General features: G+C 38.8%; 3 protein-coding genes across 6 annotated transcripts; 1 reads left to right on the top strand and 2 right to left on the bottom strand.

The window, feature by feature from the left end:
• Positions 1-111: 111 nt before the first annotated feature.
• On the top strand, positions 112-6,817 carry LOC110856668 (phosphatidylinositide phosphatase SAC2). 4 transcript variants are annotated; one of them, XM_022105164.2, is made up of 19 exons: positions 112-314; positions 1,023-1,216; positions 1,292-1,372; positions 1,450-1,756; positions 1,828-2,077; positions 2,171-2,281; positions 2,351-2,588; positions 2,704-2,896; positions 3,014-3,179; positions 3,256-3,375; positions 3,474-3,515; positions 3,604-3,674; positions 3,741-3,799; positions 3,873-4,041; positions 4,107-4,178; positions 4,275-4,543; positions 4,635-4,823; positions 4,903-5,018; positions 5,106-6,817. In XM_022105164.2, exons 2-19 carry the CDS (start codon positions 1,120-1,122, stop codon positions 6,126-6,128), a joined length of 3,573 nt encoding a protein of 1,190 aa, XP_021960856.1. In that variant the 5' UTR covers positions 112-314; positions 1,023-1,119; the 3' UTR covers positions 6,129-6,817. The 4 variants fall into 4 exon arrangements, with proteins under 4 accessions (XP_021960856.1, XP_021960855.1, XP_035713241.1 ...); XM_022105163.2 differs by having other exon boundaries at positions 112-345; XM_035857348.1 differs by lacking the exon at positions 112-314 and adding an exon at positions 731-832.
• An 11-nt stretch (positions 6,818-6,828) lies between these two features.
• LOC110856667 lies at positions 6,829-9,410 on the bottom strand. The gene is made up of 6 exons (XM_022105162.2): positions 8,780-9,410; positions 8,473-8,691; positions 8,100-8,395; positions 7,804-8,016; positions 7,638-7,715; positions 6,829-7,571 (listed from the first exon to the last, which is right to left on the bottom strand). Exons 1-6 carry the CDS (start codon positions 9,132-9,134, stop codon positions 7,410-7,412), a joined length of 1,323 nt encoding a protein of 440 aa, XP_021960854.1. The 5' UTR covers positions 9,135-9,410; the 3' UTR covers positions 6,829-7,409.
• A 172-nt stretch (positions 9,411-9,582) lies between these two features.
• LOC110856991 (transient receptor potential channel pyrexia) lies at positions 9,583-16,000 on the bottom strand. The gene is made up of 14 exons (XM_022105581.2): positions 14,886-16,000; positions 14,740-14,800; positions 14,444-14,587; positions 14,204-14,376; positions 13,941-14,124; positions 13,753-13,838; positions 13,643-13,675; positions 12,009-12,905; positions 11,797-11,931; positions 11,282-11,339; positions 11,090-11,214; positions 10,718-10,933; positions 10,329-10,660; positions 9,583-10,267 (listed from the first exon to the last, which is right to left on the bottom strand). Exons 1-14 carry the CDS (start codon positions 15,150-15,152, stop codon positions 9,880-9,882), a joined length of 3,099 nt encoding a protein of 1,032 aa, XP_021961273.2. The 5' UTR covers positions 15,153-16,000; the 3' UTR covers positions 9,583-9,879.
• Positions 16,001-16,140: the final 140 nt, after the last annotated feature.

Below are 16,140 nucleotides of genomic sequence, written 5' to 3'. Positions count from 1 at the left end.
AATTTATTCCCCAATTTATTTTAGATTCGAGGAAACCCAAAAATCCTGCTAAGTTTTAGATTCGAACAAAATTAAAAATTAAAAATTCTTAAGCACAAAGCACCAACTGCTACTACGTACATTGTGCAAGTTGATGTGGTGGTGGTGAGTTTGTCATCATTCATCACATGTTTTATATTTATTGAATATTTTAATTTTTTATCGGCCAGTAATTACTAGTTAGTTATTTTTCTCTTTTCTACTTAATTCGATAACTCGATCAGCATGAGTTGTCAGGAGAAGGTGGTGAAAAGCAGTTTTAAATTTTGATCGAGGTTAGTGCACTGTGATGATGTCAAAATAAAGGTTTGTAATTTTAATTACGTTATGAATCAGGTAATTAAAATTAGGAGTAAAGGCTGAGAAATACTTTTGGGGTGGGTGAAGGCTAATAATAAGGAATAAAAACTGGGGAAAGATTGTCCGTTTTAAAATAGCGTCGCTTCTAATTTCTAATTTGTTAACAATTTTTGTAAAGTCATTTCAAAATGTGGCCACAATATCTAACCACATTTTTAGCGTGTTTATCATCCAAATTAGAACATGAACAAAGAGATGTTATTCTGATATACAGCTTGAGCTGAAGAGTCGAGTGGGAAATCAGTTCAGTGGCGCTATGTAATAATTTGTAATACGTAATGAGATGTAGTTTTAATTGTGATGGGTTGTTTGTAATGTGAATATGTGAGTCAGGATGATGATTGGAGTTTTAACTAGTACTAGTTAACCGGGTTTGGTGGCAGGGACATAACGTTGTTTCTAGATTTGCAATGTGGAATGAATAATTTATTAAGTATGCGAATCTTCCTAGTTAAGCCAAACTCATACACATTTACATTTCTCATGGAGAGATTGTAGATGGGCGTGTTTTTACTTGTAAAGTTTGACGAATACAAGTTATTAGAAGAAGAAGTTGGAAGTTGGAAGAAATTCAAAATAACTGTTTCCCTAACTAACTTGCGGTTTGTTTAATTTAATTACAGGCATCAAAAACGAAGAAGTATGGGTTACATGTTGATAAAATAAAACACAGATCTCAACTCCTGATTATATGCACATAATCATAATCTTGGCAATAACATGGAATTATTCGCGACAGACAGTCACTTTATTTTACTCGATGGAGAAGATTCCTTATGGATTGATCGTAGCAATGGGAGGTGTGACGCGAAGAAAGGTACGACAAAAACCTGCATGAAAAGTTCTTCTCAGGTGGCAATGTTTTAAAAATATATCATTGGAATTTTTTTAGGCACGTCCGTGGAATGTTTGGGGGATGCAGAAGTCCTCGGAACCGTTTATGGGTACATTGGGAAACTTCGCGTCAGTTTCAGTAAGCTAGATTCAGAAATGTTTAGTGATTTGTTTTAAAAAATTAAATCATACCCAATACACTTTTTTATTTTACAGCATCTGACGTAAGATTGGTCTTCATTCGGCAACAGGTTTTAGTCGGAAACATGAATAATCTCCCAATATTTCGAATAACTTCTGTATTGAGCATACCATTAGAAGGAGATTTAGAAATTGCGATTGAAAATTGTTCCTGGAAAAATGACAACATTGCTACAATCACGAATGCGCCTAACAGTCCGACCCGTCAAGCACAACCTGGGAGTAGCGATATTTCTGCAGCTTCTTCGTTATTATCAGGGCGACCCCTAATCCGAGCTAAGGTTCCTCCAATACGCGGTTTAGTTTCTAAAAAAGTTGACAGGTTTGCAGCAATTTACTGAGTTATCTTGAAAGACGTAGATTTGTTTTACTTATTCATATTTTAAATTACAGTAAAGTAGACCGCCGCATGTTGGAAGAGTTTCATAAAATGTTTACGGAAGCAGAGTCATTTTACTATTCTCCTGAACAAGATATAACAAATAGTCTTCAAAGACGGCAGAAGTTTCTTCCAGTTGCCACCGAGAAAAAAGATAAAGAAGTTGCATCGGCTACAATAACTCCAAAACTACCCTTATGGGAAATGGCAGACAAAAGGTTTTTCTGGAATTGGTACATGGTTAAATCCTTAATTAACGCACAAGTAAGCATCTTAGATGTTATTTAATTATTTTTGTGTCCAATTGGATGATCGAGTGCATACATGATGAAGTTCAACAATCTCTTTAAATTGCAGAACGACAAATTAAATAGATGGATTGTACCTGTGATTCAAGGATTTATTCAATATGAACCGTGTATTATTGAGCACACAATTGATGCCATGGGTCTGGATGAAGCGACTACGGTAAGCAATTTATCCAACTTTCGTACATGACATGCAACAATTAATTATGTTATACATGCCTATGTACAGATCTCTGCTCCTATTGGTGTGTGGCTGATATCAAGACGCAGTAGATATCAAGCTGGAACTCGATATTTACGACGTGGCGTTGATGATAATGGAAAAGTGGCAAATTATGTAGAGTCGGAACAAATCGTCGTTTATAAAAATCACATGTTTTCATTTGTGCAAGTTCGAGGTTCAATTCCAGTCTTTTGGAGTCAATCCAATAGTTATCGGTATCGACCTCCACCAAAAATTGAGCGAGGTATATAAAATGGTTATCTAAAATTTGTTTTTAGTAATCTTCAGTAGTTTAATTTTTATTATATATTCCATTTCTTATTAATATTATTCCAAACTTGTTGTTTTTGGTTTTATAGAAGACGCCGAGACATACGACGCCTTTACTAAACACTTTGAAGAAGAGTTAGGCATTTACGACCGCGTTCTGATCATTAATTTGGTTGAGAAGGGGGGCAAGGAGAAAGTTCTGGGAGATGCGTATATAAAAAACGTGTTGCAGCTAAATTCTTCCAAGATAACTTATGTTTCCTTTGACTTTCATGTTCAGTGGTGAGAACCATTATCCTTACTTTACTTTGAATAAATATATGGCCGGCACAAAATATACTTTTGTCACTATAAAATATAAATTAAGTCCTTAATCAAGCTTAATTATTATAATTACAGCCGAGGAATGAAATTCGATAACGTCTCCATCTTAACAAACAGACTATGTGATACGCTACGTAAAATGGGATACTGTTGGACTGATCCGTATGGAATGGTGTTACAACAGGAAGGGATATTTCGTGTTAATTGTGTCGATTGTTTGGATCGCACTAATGTGGTACAGGTGGGCTGAAATTGTAATCATTGACAAATTTCAGTGTTTGCAATCATAAATAAATATTAATCATCGTTATATTCAGACCCATTTAGCCAAGGAGATGCTCACCTTTGAATTAAGTAAAGTTGGTCTCATCGCTCCAGAAATTGGCCTTCCTTCCAACGTTAGAATGATTTTGCAAACCCTATGGGCCAACAATGGGGTGAGTTAAATTACAAAGTTACAATTAATTAACTGATAGCAATTCTATTTGCCATATCCAACTTCAAATAAACTTGTGTTGTCGTCTAATTTTTGCAGGATACTCTCAGCAAGCAATATGCAGGCACGAATGCTCTCAAGGTAAGCGAATCAACCTTTAATTCTACTCTGAACAATTGACTCACTCCAGTAATGAATTTACATGTATAAATGTGTATTTTTATTTTAGGGTGATTTCACAAGAACTGGAGAAAGAAAATTTGCTGGTGTAATGAAAGACGGGATGAATTCAGCGAATCGGTATGAGTAATTTCGTCTGTAGTAAAGCATGACTTTGTCATATTAGTGTATTGTCTGTTTGATTAGGTATTATTTGAACCGATTTCGAGATACGAGTCGTCAAGCCGCTATTGATTTAATGTTGGGTGAGATTATCAAGCAGTAACAACCACCAAATGAAAGAAAGGAGGAACAAATGTAAGAATAAAATTATTGCAGGTATCAGAAAATCAGTTTCTGAGGCTGATTTTGACGAAGACGAGAAACAACAACCTTTTGAAAAAGAGAATGGAACCGAACAAATAAAATCCATAGTCGAGGATGTAAAGCGGTGCATGATTCCATCAGATGAGGTTATTTTGGGAGCATGGGGTCTAGTAAATGGAAAGTGAGTGCTAGAAGAACTTTTTTTTGTATTTTGGCGAAAACAGTTTTACATTTTTTTCTAATTAGACTCAATGAGCTGGACAGTCTCGATGTGGATTCGATTTTCGTCTTGACCGAGCGTAATTATTACGTAACCGAGTAAGTTAATTTAAATATTAATGATTTTGTACACATTTATCTATTTTATTTATTAAAAACTTACCACTGTTAACTGTTGATTTATATGCTTTAAAGGTATGATTGTTCTCTGGACACGATGACAGAAACTCAAAGGACTCCACTTACCTCTATAGCCTCGATTGAATTAAGCTTTGAAGCATTAACCCATACAACCACAGTTTGGAGTATTTTTTCCAGTAACAATTCTAGTCAAACGATGGTCCCGAATATGAAGATAAATTATTGTCAAGATGGCCAATCCCAGTATCACGAGTTTAGATCTTCAAATATACGGTTTTTCAATAATGTAGCAGTTCCTATTCAGCAGCCGGAAGAAATGCATGGTGAGCATGACATAATAATATTAAATACAAAAAATAAAATAAGTAAATGACCTAATAAGTCATTTCAAATTGAATCATTATTGACTTACAGAAGCACTACGCATGGTGTCTGATGCTGTGAAAGTCGCCTCTGCTTCTCTGGGCAATAACTTTGATATCACGACTACTCCATTATTTCAAAAAGATTCCAGCAATAAAGGTCGGATTCCGGGAATGGCGAGTAATTTTATGAACAAATACCTCTCAACGGCTCAACCTGCAGATTCGAGCATTACAAAAAGTATAGTCGTATTTATAATTCACATACATATATTTCAAGACCAAATATTTTTCACTCTAAAGAACCGCTGCTTTTTCAGAAATCTCTGCTGCTTCATTTGACCGATTAAAATATTTTCGAAGAGGATCTGGCACTTTACCGAATGGAGAATTGAACAGTGGTGAACAAGTTGATGGAACTGCACAGGCGATATCGGTGGGTTTATTTACATCATGTTAACTTAGATTTATAGGTACGCAGAGTTTATCTGATCTGGGTTAAATTTTAATAACTTTGTTACAGGAACCCAAATTAGGAACTCAAGCATCTACTCAAATGAATCAGGATCCAACTTTACATCTTGGTAAAGGAATGAAGAACGACAATGAATTTCAGGATTTGATAGATTTGAACGCAATGACTCCAGATCCACTTCACATCCAATCATTATTTCCATTGGAAAACGATCTAGTCTTACCTAGTTGTGGAATTTTGTCCCCCGGACGTCGAAACAACATTTCTCAGACGATACCCGACATGATATCGAGTCCTCTTCTTGTTATGACGGAAGCTGGGAGGAGTGGAAACAAATCAGAACTTCAACCTCTACCATTATCTCAAGATTCAAGTTCAACGGAAGTCAGCCCATCTCGACATGCAGGTCCAAAACTCGGACTCTCAACCATGAACTCTCTCCAACGTCACAGAAACTCACTTCCCGTGTGCAGTCTTGGCGTTACAATGTCAGGCATGCATACCACATCACCACAAAGATCTCGAACGCCAGAAATAACCATTACGGAAGAATTGTCGTCTGCAGGAATAGTTACACCTTCGACAAAAGACGATACTATTTTTTCTATTCCACAACAATCATCATCTCTTAAAGTAGCAATGCGTCGAATTAGTCGCTCATCTGAAGATGTAAATAAAGTTGGAGGATTTGGAGGGTTTGGGATGCCACGAATTAACGCACAAAATACTACCGGTTTCAAACTACCAAACATTTTCGGGACATCTAAAACAGACCAGAGATCCTCCTCCAATCAAAACATCTTTGATTCTGTCGGTTTGAAAGGATCCCACAGTGATAATGCTCTCCGAGATAATCCCTTTCAATCTAGCCAGCAACCTCAAAAACGAGGCGAAATGGTTCTGGCTCCATTAGGAAAGTTAGCGAAAGGAATGCAAAGCTTGGGAGCAAATTATCTGGACCCCAGAAAAATCCGAGAATCATTGAAGCCCATCGTAAAACAGGATTCTTTCGAAGATAAGGAACTCGAAGAAAAAAAGCGACTTAGTGAGACAGAATTTATTGACGTCTAGTTATAGAGAGATTCCACCAAGATAGGCAGATTAGAGAGATGATTGTGGATGATTATTTATGTAAAAAAAATATACCTGAGTCTGTATAATATTTATTCTGTAGTCAATATCCAAAAAAAAACAGAGGAAGCAGTATTACTAATTTTTCTCACGCAGCCAAAGAATTACCAAATACCAAAATATTCGTGTCTATATATCAAAACATTCCATAAATTTTCATCTATTTCCAAATTCGACTCGACACTTTACGAATTGTATTAATAACTTTGTATGCAGCTTTTACCCACCACACACTCACCCTTTTACTGATGAGAAGACAACAAAATAGTATTTTTAATCAAGTCGATTCGAGTATTTTCTCCTAGTCTTATACACCACGCGCCTATTCAACTCAAGAAGCCTTTTAATACTGGATCATAATTATGCATGGTCGATCTGTTAAGGAGGAGGTGGGGCTGAAGTATGGTTTTGCTAATTGTGTTGATGAACAAAACAATAATAACGTCAGAATTCTTTCGGATATTTTACAATAATAATATTGCTCCTAATTTGCGACCAGTTTTAATCTTACAAATCCAAAATAATCCGATTTGCTCATGCCTGCACGCAATCGCAAATATTTAATGAAAAATGTAACACTTGAACAAGTCTTAATCAATCATGAATAAACAATCACTCATTAAATTAAACAAAAATCAAATACTCTTGTCAACTATTTATTTACCTTTACTGTGTACTTTTTTTGCGTAACGTAACAAGAAGTAAAGATAATAACTTAACATTTTATGTGGATAAGTCACATAACATTGGAATAACAGCGGCAATACATACTATTTTGTATTCTATTTGATTCTATAATTAATTAATTAATTAAAATCTCTCTACATAGCCCAGCTAAATAATAATAATCAATATATAATATGTAAATATGTATGCGTATAGTCGGTCATAGCAAAACGAGAACAAAATAGAATTTTGTACAATGTAAACTATAAATGCAATTCGAGTATTAAGATATTTCTTCGTAATCTTTCTTCTCCGTCGAAAGTTTGAAATACTATGGTTGGTAAATACGAAATATTTTACGAGTACATACACAAAATCTTATGTTAGCTTAAAATTGCATTGATTTGTTGTACATTCGTTGTTGGTAGTTTTTTTTGTTTGTATATTATTTCACATCATCATAATCATCTCTTTATAAAGAGTTTCTACAACTAATATTACTAAAGAAGATACGGTAGGTCGACTACGTTACATACAACTACGAACAAATCGATGCTAATACTGAAAGCTAAAATGTTTAATTTTTTCGGCACGGGTCCGAAAAGAGATTGATGGAGCTTGACTGTTCTGCATTCGAAGGTATGCTTCTTTAATTTCACTCGGTGATAAACAATGAACACTTTTGGTCGAGACTACTTCTCTGTTGGATGTCGAAACCTGTGCATATGAATAAAAATTATGGTAATATTTGTTCGCATATTGTGATAATGCAAAAGTAAAAACCTTTTTAAGCCGTTTGGCCTCCAATTCACTGGCCAGCACCAACATTTCTGAGACATTGTTACACTCTTCGTCTTTCCTCTGAGGAAAAAACGCATTAGGATTAGAATTTATATGATGGTGGCGCACAATTTTTTAGTATTTATTTCTCTAGTTAGCTATTTATTACCAGAAATAGAGTGGCAGACATGCATGTATCCGGATTACTTCCTCTTGGGTCGTATAATTTGAGTAAAGGGTTAGATCCGTTGGTTCTTTCGCGTTTGATTATAAATGAGAGATCCACAATTTGGGCCACAAAATCGTAAATCAAAAACGCCAAAATGTCCATAAAATTTTGGCTTAACTTGTACTCTGAATGAAGGTACTGTGAAACCCATTCCTAAAACACACCAAACGAAAAAGAGTTAGTTAGCCAATCAATACCAATACCTAGCTAATTAGTCAATTAAATTAGCCTCATACTTGGAGTTGAGGTAACTTTCTCGCAAAAGAAATGGAACGGGCTTTCACATAATTAATATATTTAGGACTAATCAGTCTATGAGTGTTGCTCTCTGCTTGATGAGCCTTATCCAACTTTCCGCCACTGCTATCGTAACTATTATCTTGATCCAACAATTTTTCCAATTCTCCAGATCCATCCAAGTCATCCAGTATTTCACGAATTTCTCCCAAATAGTTGCCCTGTGTGCTGACTACTTTCGTATGACCGTGGTAGTTTACGCATATTGTTTTTTGTTGTTGTTGATCTTTAATAACTGATTAAGAAAACAATAATTTAAAAAATGTTAAGAAATAATTTATAACAGGGATATTTGGTTGTATCGGAACTTACTAAAATATTTGAAGAGTCGTGACAAGAAGGGTTTATCATTTCTTAAAGTGTAAATGCATTCTCGCATTCCTAAAACTTTATATCCACCCCAGTACGCCGCAGTATCACAAAGAAATATAAATGCCGTCATTTCCTGACGTAAAATAAGTTCCATCAACTGTACAGAATCTTCCGAAGGACTCGTCCCATCTCCAAAAGCTTGCATGATATTTCTCAAATCTGTTACAATTAAATGAAAAAAGTATTGAACAAACACATCTCACTTAATATAAAAACACTTGAACAATCATTAACCCTCCACACCCACCTGGTTTCAATGAAATTTCCTTGCTTTCTTTGCTCCTTGCTGCTGCCTCTTTTTCCTTATTCGTGGCCCGATCTTTGCTCGCATTAGAACTTCCTCTACTCGAACCTGCGACACGTTTTCCGGTCGACGTGACACTCATATTTGGTGATGGCGACAGTAATCCTCCCCCCGCTGATGTTGATGATGACGATGCTGATGTGGTCGCAGTAGCGTTGGAAATTTTGATAGTAGCAGCTGACGAAGTACCTCCGCCAACCATGGTGATACTTGCTCCCCCCTTGTGTGCCACTGTCGACGTGGTGGCTGCAGAGACAGAAACTGCTGTAAGTTTCCCATTTGAGGTCACAATGTTCATCGCCACAAAAAAGGAGATCAATTGGTGAAAGGGTTTTGAGATTCTTCTTCTTCGTGACGACGACGACGACTTGGTCAGACCTCCTCCTCAACTCAGACTTGGGCAGAAGAACAGTTCACTAGTTACATGTTGGTGGGTGGGGTATGTTAGCCTCGATAATTTTGCACTCTCGGTGGTCGAACATGACCTCTATTTCGCACAGAATTGGGATTATGACCTACTTTTTTGTGTGAGAAGAGGATTCTGTGGTTTTGAGGAGGCATCCGCTCCCGCTTGGCTTCACGTAAGATGTGCAAATTCTAGGGGCACTTTCACCACGCACAGAAATTCGCAAGACTTTCTCCGTTCTTCACGTTCTGCTAAAAGTCTGACAGAATTTTATGCCAAATACTTTCCAAGAATTTTCTCAAGTTCGAGATGTGAACGAAATTATACTGAGTTTATTTTATTATTTTCTTCATAAACCTTTAAGACATATAATTTTTTGACAAAAGATTTTGTTTTTTAAATCATGATGATGAGATGAATCATGAGATTATAGCCTAAAATGCCATGTAAAACTGAAAAATATATTAGTATTACGACTGCACAGCAGATAAATATACATATTTCACCTCCTTATTAAACCATACATTCATACTTGAGGAGATGATTTTGCACGGAATTATGCAAACAATTTTGCACTATGCTTTGCAACTTTTTGTGTTTTTGATATATTTCTAAATAGATAATTTTATTCGTGTCGCTAGGGATTGTTGGTGGGGTTCTGCTGCTGAGCATGGGTGTTGGAGGTGGTTGATCGTTCCGGCGTGGACTCTGAAGACGTCGCGTCAGTCCCCTCGACGTCAACGTCCGGGCTGGTGGGACTGGTGCCGGTGGTGGAGGGTTTGTGGTGGTGGTGACGACCGTCTCGTCGTGATTCTTCCTCCACCGGTGAGGCCGATCCTTCCGGGGACGATCGTTCCGCAATGTTCTTGACGAGGGAACCTATCTCTCGAAGGGAGGCCGTCACGTGGTCCAGTTGACTCTTGAGGACAAGAATCTCATTGGCTAGGACACTATTTCCATGCTCGTTATGGATACGGACATCCTGGACTAATTTGTCATTTCTTCGCTCTACTTCCAACGTGTATCTGGAAAATATCGCCTTACGTAAAATCATATCTGTTTAATTGAGTTGTGGTAAAGACTTACAAATCCATCCGTGTTTTGAGCTTTTGCAATAAATCATCCGTCAACTCCGTCGTGCTGCGGGTATTTTGGTTAATTAATTTGTTAATTGTTTCATTTTCCTCTGAGGATGAGGGATGTATTTGCTGCGATATGACATTTGTATTTGAAGCATCCATTTTTCGAGTGTGCTGTGTGATCACGATTTCCAAAGCGTCCTTCCCAAGTTTCCCGTGATCTTTCAAATTAGGAAAAATCACCCCCTTCCTCTGATGAAGGGATTTTATTTCCCTCATCCCGAACTGGGGGTATAAAAGGGCTCTGTGTTGTAGTGCGTCTTCCAACTGACTTGCGACCTTAGGTTCATAAAAAGCGTATTAGTCATAGTCTCACGACGACGTGGTCAGATGTACCTTGACTTGTTGCACTAACTGCATATGTTCCCCCTCCCTCTGCATGCTGGCAATGTCCGAAACGGCCAACGCGATGAGGAGGCACATTAGAATAACGGAGATAAAAATGATAAACAAGGCGAACATCAAGTGACTCGTGACTGGAACGATGTATGTCCCGTCATTCTCGATGAACGTCCGCACCAGCTCGATCTCCCCAATCATCATGGCGAATGTCTGGTGACACAAAAGTAAATAAGTAGGGAGGAAGGAAGAACTGAATAAATATGTGACATTATTTGCCCTCATAAAAAATAGAGTGGCTTTCTCCTCGCATTTATGTATGTAGGTTCACCGTACGTATGGCGTGTCAGTGTTTGTTGGTGTAAATACCTTGAGGAAGGTGAAGCCGACGCTGTCAAACTCTTTTTGGGAACGGAAAAGGAAATGAAGTGTGAGGCTGAAGGCGAAAAGGAGCCCCAAATAAGTGAACATGCACTTGAGAATATTGACTGCCACTGCAAGAAATATACTAAATATGTATCTACTTGTCTCGATAATACCAGCATTGATTTGTCTTCTTACCTGCTGCAAACATCCGAATGTAGACGCCAAAGACTGGAATTTTGCCGTACAATGTGACCTAACAACAAAACACGTAAATTTATTGTCATCACAAACAAATCACTCCACTCCACCCCAAATCGATAAACGATAAATACGTTCGTTCGTGATGGGAAGAAAGTGCTAGTTGGAGAGAGATAGATATGCAGGTAAATAGGTTGGGACGGTTGGAAAATATATCCATGCATGTGGGCGAAGGAAGGTGCATGTCGGCTCGTGGTTTCGATTGATGATGAACTTTATGGAAATTCGTATAGTAAGTAAAATGGGTTTCGAAGTTTATGGAGAGAAAGTGAATTTGCAATACATACGTCGTGCAATAAGTAGGTTGATGCATTGATGAGCAACATATATTTTAGTACGACACGTGAAGACGTCAAAAGTTTACGATGCGTGAATTTATGTTTCCTAATCGATTCTCATTTTATCATAATACTAATAAAAAGTAAACTATAAAAAACGCATATAAAACTTGCCTGAATCGTCCAACCCACAATTAAACAAACGGCAGCGAAATGATCGCGAGTATTTACAAAGCTTTGAACCCCACACTCTGCCAGGCTCAACATTGCGACGGAGAATACGAGAACAAGCTCCAATAAATTTTCCACCTGCGAAATAAATTCCTCTTATTAAATAATAAACTAAGACATGGCCAGCAATATACATAGCCTCCTTTTTTACATACCTGAACGACATAGTGCAGCGGGGCCTGAAGTAGCTGAATCATCTCCCGAATTCCCAGGCATGCCGTTAAAATCCAAAGAATCACCCACACGACGATATTCCTCGTCGTGTCCATGCAATAGTAATTCGATCGATTGTGAATATGGGCTCGAGCATCTTCCGATATCCCGTCCCCATCAACACCACCCGAACCCGTCGTTTCGGTCAAGTTTGCTGCCGCCAACTCGGCCGCAGAGCTGTCCGATTCATACTCCATGAAGATAACGGCCGTGAGGAAGGCGAGGAAGACGGCGAAAAGCAACATATCCAGGTACAAATACCACTTGACCTTCTTCCACTTGAGGCGAAGGAGGCTTTCGCAGACCGGATGGCTCAAAATGCTGCTGTCCTTGCACCACGTCAAGGAATAGAGGACGCCCATTTCCTGTAAAATGGACTCGGTCTCTTCACGATGTTGCATCGTTTGTAATTTGTCGTCCGAGATGTCTTTGGGGTAAAATGTGAGGCAGGTGTAGTCGAACTGGATGTAGAAATGTTTTGACTCTGGGTCACACGTGTCAATATTGGAGGAGATGCATTTGTCTAGAAAGGGTCGAATCAGGCTGGGGAATTTGCGACCCATGACCAACATCGAGACCCCGTCGATCATTTCGGCTCCAAGTTCTCGGAGGATTGTGCACGCTTCGGGGGATCCGGTCTGGATGGCGTAGTAGAGGGCAATCTTCCCATCGTTGTCCATCGCGTTGACGGAAATACCCGCGGCGACGAGGCGTCGGAAGGTGGCTCCCATTTTTTTGTGGTCAGAAATCATCCCCTCAGATGTTTCAGCGGCGTGGTGAAGGGCTGTTTTGCCAACGCTGTCTTTTGCATGGATATCTGCTCCGAATTCGAGGAGCACCTGTAAGCAAGTAGTTCGAAATGCCTCATAATTACGGAGATTTTAGTGACAAACTCTACTGTTTGCCATTTTCTAACAAGCATATATAACACCACTCATTTTTTCCGCATTGAGCTGAAAGTGACTCACTCGACTCGTGTGCATACAATTTGATATGAAATCGAGTAAACGACTTTCTCCTCGATTTTACATATGCACACATTTTCTTTCCCATGCGAATTTAATGAACACATCGAACATTCGAAAAGTTAAGGGTGGGTCTGCTCGTCGTGATAATTAGAATTGTCATGCCTTCTGCTCCTTCCTCCCTATTTACTATTTACTCTGCTACCAACAAAGTTGTGAATATTCGGGTGGACACTTTCACCCAGTCGCTCATAACACACACAGCAGCTGCTTTCACTCTTTCATGTAAAGCACGGTTCAAAAAACAGAGTCAACAACTTATTGGTTGCAAAGTGGAAAATCAATGGGCAGGATTCATAAATTATTCGAGAAGGGATGATTGCTTATTTTCCTCCTATCCTTCCGTTTTAAATGTGGACACAACCCACTCGTTTACTGGAATTTGGCAAAGCAAAAGTCGACTGGACTCCCTATACTGCTTGCTATTGTTGTATAATAAAACTTAATAACTTTGTGCTACTACGACATAGTTTCTCCCATACGCAACACATGTACAAGCTAGATACACTACATAATAATGAAAACAGTCAATGACAATAATTTCGACTTACCTCAATACTCCAGATATCATCGACTCGGGCCGCCTGTACAATAATGCAAAACACACATATAAAATTTAATACATTTCCTGAAAAACAACTCGAAAGGTTGTCAATCTCACCATGTGCAAGGGCGTCATTTTTTGCTTGTCTCTGGCATTCACGTTACATCCTACGGAAGCTAAAATTCTGCAACATTCCGATTGGCCTGCACATGACATGAGAGGAGGACATGAATACATGCATACGTTCTCATACAAAATTTGACAATGGGTATGACATGAAATACGTAAAACGACGCTATTGTTACCTGACCCAGCCGCATAGTGGAGACATGTCGCTCCAAATTTATTCACGGCGTGGATATCAACCTTGTAATTGAGTAATAATTGTACTATTTCAGAAGACGTGGCAGCCGCGTACAAAAGTGGGGTGCGTTCTAGGGCCGTGTCGGGTTGATCTTTTTGTGCCCCATGCTCCAAAAGTAGTTTACTCTGGGGATAAATGATGGAAATGTTAAGAAACACGTGATATGACGCAATTTTTCATGTTTTTCTTATTCTCTCCACTTACGACTTCCGTGAAGCCGAGCAATGTCGCAATGTGCAGGGGCCATCTACCTTTATCGTCGCAAATGGCATTCGTATCCACGCCTGCTTTAAGAATGCGTCTCACTTTTTCTACTTTGTTCTGTTCCACGGCGACGAGAAGTTCGGATCGCAGTGCGGGCGTGTCGACTACAGATCCTGAATTTAATCATGGAAAAAATTAGGGATGCCTTTCATGAACAGATTATTTACAGCGATAATTTACCTGGAATTGTGAGATCGGTCGGGACCTTTTTGCCCTCACGCCTCCCACCCCCACCACCACCAGCAGTCTGCGCCGGGGGAGGACCACCAGATTGCTGGACGACGGAACCATTCACTGTTGTGGGAAGCTTACTGTTTTCCATTTCTAGATATCGTACATACACGACAAAGGAGAAGAAGAAGAGTGTGACGAAAAGTGAAAGCTGATCATAAAAAAGCTATCCGAAGCGATAGACTAGACTAAAAAGCGAGATTTTTGCTTTGGCCCGAGAGAAGTGACACTGAAGGAGAAAGTACCGCTCTCATGGTCACGGTGACGTCTCGAATCCGACTGATGGTGGACTGGCAGCACGTCATCCTTTACAGATTGATAGATTTAAAAGGTCGAGCTTGATTCACCTCCTACACTACTTCATATTTTATACTCAATATAATATAGTCACCTCAGATTTGTGTCCTTTATGACCACCACCTACAGCACCACCACCACTGCTACTCGTCTCCGTGGGGGCAGGAGGTTCCAACGAATGGACAAACTCATCTAATTCTAAGCGGGCAAGTTCTTCGTCAATATCTATCGTCAAACTTGTCTTTTTAGGGTTTGTCGTTTTTGGTGACTCGTATGAAATGGATGATGAATGGTTAATATTTGTTTCGCCGTGCGGTTGATTCGATGACGGGGTTGTTGTACTCTTTTTCTGCCAAGACATAACTATACATACGCAAATGGAGGGAGAGAAAGAGATATGTATGACGTACGAAAGACCGAATTGGTCTCGCTTATTTTGCAGCAGGACAAGCAAAGTGGTCACATTGGTGGCAGGCAGAAGCTCCACCAACAACTGACACCATTCTCAACGGTTACAACCCACCACGACCACGACCACCACGTTGACTGCTTATGTACTTTCTCCCATAAAGTGCAAAACACTTCTCACATGCGCTACTAAACTAAGGATAAATTCCTTCCACAATTTTTGGGGAGAAAATCATGCAATCACTTTACACGTAGTGGGAAGATTTTTGCCATCCCAGAAATTAAATACACACCACGAACAACAAAGAGTAATAAAGAAATGCATACACACACAGACCGATATCTGCTAAAAGACTGGGTGAGTAAGAGTGCCCCTCTGTCTCTGCTTTCTCCTGAAACGTGCACCCCCAACCAAAGTGATAGCAGCATTTGTGGAGTCATTTAAAACTCACACGACACAGGTGCAAGTAATCAACCTGGATTCACAACATTCACTTTTGATGGGAGTATTATGGCATAAAAATTCAATTAAAAGTGACACATGCAATCGTCATGCTTTCTCCGTGCGGTGAATGCAACGACGTTCCGTGACCAGACAATGTTAAATGGAAGGAAAAAAAACTGAAAATGTCGTAAAATAAAATGTCTCTCTAAATTGGTTAAGTTAACGGTTGGGTACACAATTAAATTGTTTTTTATCGTCATATTTTGGTTAAGAACTTGTACAAAAGGGGCAGCATTCTTCTTGACTTTTATGTATTTACGTAATTTTTATCAGATGTGGGAATGTCTGAAATGACTTTGTGCTGAATGTAATCTTATATAATTTTAAGTAGGGTTCAATTGACCTATTATTTTGTACCGACGGTAGTTTAACCTTCGACCATCACAAGAATTATATCTTGCAAAGGTTATGCAACCTTTCATGACATCATATTATC

The sequence above is a fragment of the Folsomia candida genome, unplaced genomic scaffold (assembly GCF_002217175.1).
Source record: "Folsomia candida strain VU population unplaced genomic scaffold, ASM221717v1 Fcan01_Sc017, whole genome shotgun sequence".
Classification (NCBI taxonomy): Eukaryota; Metazoa; Arthropoda; class Collembola; order Entomobryomorpha; family Isotomidae; genus Folsomia; species Folsomia candida.
Note: the sequence above shows the minus strand (reverse complement) of the source record. Positions and strands in the feature narration are given on the sequence as shown.